The 7,690-nt window shown below is 48.7% G+C and overlaps 1 protein-coding gene across 1 annotated transcript; it reads left to right on the top strand.

The window, feature by feature from the left end:
- Positions 1-1,926: 1,926 nt before the first annotated feature.
- LOC125552080 (protein trichome birefringence-like 28) lies at positions 1,927-5,437 on the top strand. The gene is made up of 5 exons (XM_048715545.1): positions 1,927-3,172; positions 3,575-3,755; positions 3,845-4,044; positions 4,168-4,329; positions 4,863-5,437. The coding sequence occupies exons 1-5, from the start codon at positions 2,364-2,366 to the stop codon at positions 5,230-5,232; spliced, it is 1,722 nt and encodes a 573-aa protein (XP_048571502.1). The 5' UTR covers positions 1,927-2,363; the 3' UTR covers positions 5,233-5,437.
- Positions 5,438-7,690: the final 2,253 nt, after the last annotated feature.

Here is a 7,690-nt window from a genome sequence, read left to right as displayed (position 1 = left end):
AAGTTATTTCATAAATGTGCAATTGAAATAGATGTGATTTTTGTGAAACAAGCCAGTGAAAAATGAAATGTATGTTCTGAAAGTAAAAAATAATATGAAATCGAAATGTTAACTTGTGAAACCGATTATTTCCAAATGTGTAACAGTTTATTTTCAGAAGAGTGAAACATGTCATTTCAAACATGTGCAATTGAAATTTATGTGATTTTTGTGAAACAATCCTGTGGAAAGTGAAATTCATGTACTGAAAGTGAAAACAATATGGACCTAAAATGTTAATTTGTGAAACCGATTATTTTGAGATGTGCAACAATTTATTTCAAGAGTGTGAAACATGTTATTTTAAAAAATGTGCAATTGTAATATATGTGATTATTGTGAAACAAGCTAGTGAAAAGTAAAATGTAGGTTCTGAAAGTGAAAAACAATATGAACTGAAATGTTAACGTGTGAAACCGATCAGTTCCAAATGTGAAACGGTTTACTTTAAAACAGTGATACTATTTATCTGAAACAAGTCGGTGAAAAGTGAAATGTAAGTTCTGAATGTGAAAAACAACACAAAACTGAAATGTGAACTTGTGAAACAAGTTGAAATCATTTTATTCATAAGATTTTAAGTGGGTGAAATATGTGAAATGTGTTTTGTGAATTTTAACTTACTTAAAATGTATCCAAAATCAGTCTTTTTTTAAAGGTCTTTGCGACATGAGTTCAAATATATAAGAAGTTTTGAAATCGGAAGTTTGGTTTAACAAATATGAATGATTTTAAGTTAGCAAAGGTGAAATAAATGTATGAATTAGTTCGAGAGAGAGAAGAGAGGGAATGGATAGCACATGCATGCAGACCCTGTGTCATCTGACCAAAAGCTGACTTTGATGAGACCCGTGTATCATGTTTGCATGTTGTATAGCTATGTATTCCCGAAACATAATACTTCATTTTTAATAGTGCATAGTGGTGCACTAATCTTCATACCACAATGACCGGCTCAATATCTGCCGATACATCATGGAACCGCTGAATTTTACTTTTCGATTTTTTTTACTCATATCAAGAAACAAGAAACGAGGTAGGAGTTAATGCACCGTGTCTAAGGATTTTGAGATTATTTGATTTTCGTAAGATAACTTATGCATCGGTGCGGAGAGAGTACCATAATTCTATTTATGTAGCGCTACTATTGAGCACAACTTGTGATGTGTGCAATTTCTTAGCTTACGGTTTTTAGTGCGTGGCAATAGCTGAAGATTCTGAACTCTGAAGCCTGAAAACCTCGGCCACAGCCTCGCAGTCTAATTCATTCAATCACGGCTGAACTTTGCAGAATACAAGTCGACGGGATCGGTCAGAAAGCACCAAGGAAGGAAAGATCTTGTGCAAGAACACAAAACGGAGTAGCGATGAAGAAGCCGGCCCTCAAGGCCAGGGTGGGGCTGCGGCTGCCTCGTCTCTACGCTCGCTCGCTCACCATTGCTTGCTTCCCGATCTCGCCACCGTCCCAGGCGAGCGAGACAGGCACAGTCTAACCACTCCATGTCACAAACGAACATACTCGCGACCATACAACCATCTGCATCTCGCACCAAAAACGAAAAGCGCAAAAAGAGGAATATCAATTGGCAAGCAACAATTTAATATGCTTCCCCAAAATACGCATGCACGCCAACAAGGCAAGTAACTGATGGATATGTTTGGCAAGGCAATGCCAATGTAACCTCCAAATTAAACCCCCAATGGTTACAAGCTTGCGTGTTTCTCATTTGACCAACCCCATATACGAAGGTCGAAGATGGGGGGCCACATGGTAAATGTTGTAAAAGCTATCTATAAAATTCCAAAGAATGGAGGAAATTGAAGAGAATTAGTTCCTACCAAATATATATAGAGAGAGGGAGTAATTAGGAGGAGGGGGAGTGTTGGTGGGGAGGAGAGATCCCGCAACAATAAAAGAAGAAGGCAGGCCAACCAAACCAAACATACCAAAGGGAAGCAAAGCAACGCAACGGCGATCAAACACCCAACAAAGGGAGCGGGAGGCACCAAACTCGTAAAGTGATAGCCTCGTATATAGCCAGACGACATAGCCAGGCGAGAAGGACAGCAAGCCACCGCGAGAACGCGGGAGAGGAAGAAGCAGCAGCCAGCAGCTCTCCATTTTTCGTCTCGTTTCATTTCATTTCATAGAGGGAGAGAGCTAGATAGGCACCACTAGGAGCTAGCAAAGCGGAGAAGTAAATAAGTTTTTGTTTACTCCATCTTCCCTGGGCTTGCAAGCAAAGGCCGGCCGGCCGGGGGGGTCGATCCATTCGCGGTAAGTTCCTTTAAAGCGCGGGGGCGGGAGCGGGAGGCCGCCCAGCATGCAGCAGCGGCGCAAGTCGGTGTTCGGGTCGGCGCCCTACGCGATGAAGCAGGCCGCGCTGGGGGCGGGCGTGGCGGCGCGCAAGAACGGCACGCCGCTCTCCATGGCGGCGGTGGTCTTCTCGCTCTTCGTCTTCGCCACCTTCCTCTACAACGAGGACATCAAGTCCATCGCCGACTTCCCCTTCGGCGCCGGCGCCGGCGCGCTCCGCGCCAAGTCCCCCGACCTCCACCTCCTGCAGGAGGCCGAGGCCGCCGCGCACCAGGCCGTCACCACCCTCGCCATGCGCGGGGAGGAGGCCATCGTGCGTGTCCTCGACGCGCCCGCCGCCGGGGCCCTTCTTCCGGTAGCCAGCGCGGGCGCCGGTGGTAACGGCAAGAACGCCACCGGAACCGGGGTGGTGGTGGCCAAGGCCAGCGCCGTCTCCAACGCCCACGCCAACACGGTGGGCGCCAATGCCGGCAGGGAGGAGGAGGGGCAGGAGAAGGACAGGGACGTGACGCTCCCGAACGTGACGGGAGGCGGCGGCGCGGAGGAGGCGAAGCGGAGGGAGGACGAGGAGGCGGCCGAGCGGGCGTCGACGGCGAAGGCCGCGGCAGCGACGGCGGCGCTGCGGGAGGTGGTGAGCGTGCCGGCGACGTGCGACCTGTACCGAGGCAGCTGGGTGTACGACGAGGTGAACGCGCCGGTGTACAAGGAGACGCAGTGCGAGTTCCTGACGGAGCAGGTGACCTGCATGCGCAACGGCCGCCGCGACGACTCGTATCAGAAGTGGCGGTGGCAGCCGACCGACTGCGACCTCCCCAGGTACGTTTTCTTTTTCCTTGTCGTGTGACCGTTTTACGCCGGTTTTTCTGAGCGGTTTGGTTTGTGGGGTTGCAATCTGAGATTCGGGTTCCACGCGGGGATGTGAGGCTCAATGGCCGGTCTGGTTTGTCAGCATGTACGAGCCGGTCTGTTTTTACTACTCCTGTTAATCTGGGAGTCCCATTTTCTGCATTTGTCAGAGTATGGGACAAACGCCACTAGGAGGTCAGCCGTGTCAAGGGCACTAAAATAGAATGTTCCAAATAAACTACTGTATGGGTATGATAGTAAAATGAGACAAACACCATTTTCGGCACGACGGCGGCAAGTGGCATAATACTATTAGTTTGAGGTGCTAGGGATGTGGGGCTGAAAAGTGTTGAACATGCCATGAAACTGCAGGTTCGACGCTCGTCTGCTGCTGGAGCGGCTGCGCAACAAGCGGCTGATGTTCGTGGGGGATTCGCTGAACCGGAACCAGTGGGAGTCGATGGTGTGCCTGGTCCAGTCGGTGATCCCCAAGGGCCACAAGACCCTCACCAAGTTCGTCAACAACGGATCCAGCAACGTCTTCTACGCCCACGTACGTGCCTAATCCCTCTTGCGACGCGATCTAGTCTAGCAACTCATGGATGGATGGATGGATGGTCACGTTGCATGCTGGTGCTGCAGGATTACAACGCGACGGTGGAGTTCTACTGGGCGCCCTTCCTGGTGGAGTCCAACTCGGACAATCCCAAGGTGCACAGCGTCCCGGACCGGGTCATACAGTGGCACTCCATCGCCAAGCACGCCAAGAACTGGGTCGGCGTCGACTACCTCGTCTTCAACACCTACATCTGGTGGCTCAGCGCGCTCGACATGAAAGTCCTGTAAGTTGTAATACTATGTGGACATCTCAGTTGCTTGGTATCTCGACGACTCGTGGCACTCGACACCTAGGTACGGTGCGTTCTCTTTTGAATTTGAACCAAAAAATGATGATGAATGGACAGAAAAAAAGGGTCGTTCGACGAGGGCGCTACCGAGTACGAGGAGGTGGACCGGCCCGTGGCGTACAGCGAGGTGCTCAAGACGTGGGCCAAGTGGGTCGACCGCAACATTGACCCCAACAGCACCACCGTCTTCTTCATGGGCATGTCACCCAACCACATCACGTAAGCCCTACTATACTATACATACGTCTCACCTCTCATTCTTTGCTTGCATTGTACGTACACGTTCCATCTTTTTCTTCGCTTCAGTTTTTTTCTTTTCTCCGAAGGAGTTTCTTTGCTTCAGTTCAGATTCAGAAAAACATGCGTGTGCAGTGTATGCTCCAAACGTATCACATGGTTTCCTTGAGGATTGGTTTATCGAGAGAGGGACCCCGCGCGCAGTGAGATCTCTCTTTCAATAATTAGGTGTTGAGTTGAGCTTGAGCATTGCCTTAATTCGCACAAAAGGGAAACAGTGACAGGGATTGTCCGATGTTACCTAAGAAGTCACACTTGCTTTACCATGCATCTAAATGAAGCTGGTGGTGCGAGAGGACCTCTAACCTTCGGAGATGCACACGTGCCACCTATCTATTCTCGATCATACGTACATTGTCCCGCTAATTAAACTTGATATTGTCGAATTGTCCCTCATGTCCCGTATTATTCAAGCTAACGAACGGGTGCCATTTTCATGTCAACAACAAACACAGGCCGGAGGCATGGGGCAACGAGGGCGGCATCAAGTGCGCCATGGAGACGCAGCCGATCGCGAACCGGAGCGCGACGCTGGACGTGGGCACGGACTGGCGCCTCTACGCGGGCGCGCAGGACGTGCTCAAGACGTTCCGGCGCGTGCCGGTGCACTTCGTGGACATCACGGCGCTGTCGGAGCTCCGCAAGGACGCGCACACCTCGGTGCACACGCTCCGGCAGGGGAAGCTGCTCACGCCGGAGCAGCAGGCCAACCCCAAGACGTACGCCGACTGCATCCACTGGTGCCTGCCGGGCCTGCCCGACACCTGGAACCAGTTCCTCTACGCCCGCATCGTCTCCGGCGCCTCCGCCCAACACCAACAGTAGCCTCCGTCCCATAGGTAATTAAAACGGAGCTCCAACGAGGCTCCTCCAGTGAGTGTTGCATACAGATACAGAACAGAAGAGTAAAGGGCAGTTGAAAGAACTCATTTTTCACCATTTTTCTGCTGGTTGCGTAAAGCCGTCATGTGCGGTTAACCTGTGATTCTTTTTGTTCAAAAGAAATGGAAGGTTTTAGGGTGATGAAATATGTGGTGGGCTGTGTTTGACTGGCTCATTTTCCTCCTGCAAAAAAGGTTGTGAGATGTGTAGATCAAGTTTTGAGGAGCATTGCACCGTACTGGTGCTCTCGTGATCAAGGGTGATATAAAGGCCGGACGTGCATCTGTGTCCTTCACTCATGGTGATTCGTATGCTCCTTCTCTTTGCTCGCTTTTGTTTCATCCGACGAGTAGCCGTTCGACAACTGCTGTGCACACGAACTATAACGCTAAGCAAAGATGTGCAGGGGCATGACCTAGTCTGCACTCCTCCGTAGATAATAGTAATACTACGTGGAATAAAGTTCTTAGCTCTAGAGGCATGCGTAGGTCTCCTTTCTCTTTACTCTCAAATCAAACTGGTAAAGTGTCAACTGTCACGTACAATGTGTAATAAGAAGCAAATGATGAATGCAGATGCACTCAATCACTCTAGTCCTGACTGAGTACTACTCAAAAAGGGACATTAATGGAGTAACTCACAAGACCAGGATCCATATACATTATACAATCTTTAGTGCATCTCTAACAAAATCCTCGAAATCTTTTAACTCCTTCACAAAATTCATTATGAGGAACTAAGGGCCTGTTCTGATCTCCTTCAACTTCACAAAACTTCTCAAAAACCAGCTTCTCACGCTAGCTTCTGCTTTGCCTGGCGATCACGATACGTTCGGCTCAATCGATAGCTTCTTCAAGCGCTCCATTGGCTAGCAGCCCAGCTAACCAAAATCTGGCCTGTTTGGAGTCATTTGGGCTGCTGAAACGACCTATTTCGAGGGAGAGAGGAGAGAGAACAGTTTTCTTTACATACCGATTCGTTTTTCTTACGAGCATCGAGCGAACCGTTTTCTTTAGCGGTGGCAGTTCTGCCTTAATATCATCCAACTCCATCTTTTCATTTTTGTGGAGTTGGGCCAACCTCGCTCCAGATTTTAACACTGCGATTGATCACAGTTCCCGAAGCCAGCTTCTCGGGGCTAAATCGTTTGGCTCGGCTTCGCTCCAGAATTTTGGGAAGCTAGGAGCGGGAGGAGATCAGAACAGGCCCTAAGTCAAACCGATCAGAACAGCTCCCCAGCAACCTCCGTGACCACGCCCGTGCAACCCGCCAAACTCCGTCGAAGTTTTTTCTTCGATTTCTTGTCTTCTCCGTCATACTCGGCTACAGCCGTGCTCCTCGTCCTTATCCTTGGAGAGCGAAGAGGAGAAGAACTCATTAGGACAAAGTGCCCAAACCGTAGCTCGTGGATGACGAATTTCGTTGACTTTCTTGACTCATTCCTCGCACACGCACGTTGGGCCTGGTGAGCTTCTATCGTATTGCTTTTGTAGGTCATCTACCCTATGCCCTATCTAGCTCTAGGACATCATGTACTGTCAAGAAATCGTCGTTGGCCATGTGGAAGGAAGAAGAAGGAAGAATGATGACGAGGAAGAGAGATTTTCATGTGGGATATAGTTTGTCTGAGAAGTTAAGTTTGTGGGTTCGAGAGGTTGAGGAGTTCAATTTTGAGGGTTCGGTTAAAGAGTTTGCTTTGAAAATGTTCACGAATTTGGAAAAGGTACAAATATTTAAAAAAATGTTCATGAATTCAATGCATGTGTGTGAATTTGGGAAAACTGTTTGCAGATTTTAAAAAATCACAAATTTTAAAATACTCATGAATTCAGAAAAATGTTGGTAATTTGAAAATAAAATCTTCTAAAATTCAAAAAACATTCAGGAATAGGAAAATTGTTCAGTAAATCCAAAAAGGAAAAAAATGAAAGAAAACAAAGAAGCAGAAAATTAAATTGGCGACAGAAAGGAAAAATAAATAAATAAAACAAAATTGTAGAGAAAAAAAAGCCAAAAAAACAACCCATAAACTTCATAAATCGGATGAGAAGCCTCCATAAACTTTCTAAAACCATTTTGTTCACGATGGCATGGATCCAACCATGCATGAACATGAGCAAGTGTAGCACACCCGCGGATTAAACATCGGCTGCAAATCGGGCACTAAGCGTCGGCTGCAGAGTAGTTCTGAATTTAGGGAGCTGTTTGAGAAATCAGCATTCAATTCTCTTCTTCTCCCCCCCCCCCGCGTCGCCCTCCCCTAGCGGCACGGGGGGAACCCTAGCCGCCGTAGCTAGCGGCCACCTCCAGCGCACACCCCCGCGTCGCCGCCGTCAGAGGGCCGGCCGGCGAAGCCGTGCCGGGCCCTGGGAAGGTGGCGGCGGGGCGGATCTGTCCTCTC

The sequence above is a fragment of the Triticum urartu genome, chromosome 4 (genome assembly GCF_003073215.2).
Source record: "Triticum urartu cultivar G1812 chromosome 4, Tu2.1, whole genome shotgun sequence".
In the NCBI taxonomy this organism is placed as follows: Eukaryota; Viridiplantae; Streptophyta; class Magnoliopsida; order Poales; family Poaceae; genus Triticum; species Triticum urartu.
This window is presented reverse-complemented; position numbering and strand designations above follow the sequence as displayed.

Coding starts and splice junctions, on each gene's coding strand:
- LOC125552080 (XM_048715545.1), top strand. CDS start 2,364: ATGCAGCAGCGGCGCAAGTCGGTGTTCGGGTCGGCGCCCTACGCGATG. Junction 3,173..3,574: donor ACCGACTGCGACCTCCCCAG/GTACGTTTTCTT, acceptor ATGAAACTGCAG/GTTCGACGCTCGTCTGCTGC. Junction 4,045..4,167: donor GCGCTCGACATGAAAGTCCT/GTAAGTTGTAAT, acceptor ATGAATGGACAG/AAAAAAAGGGTCGTTCGACG.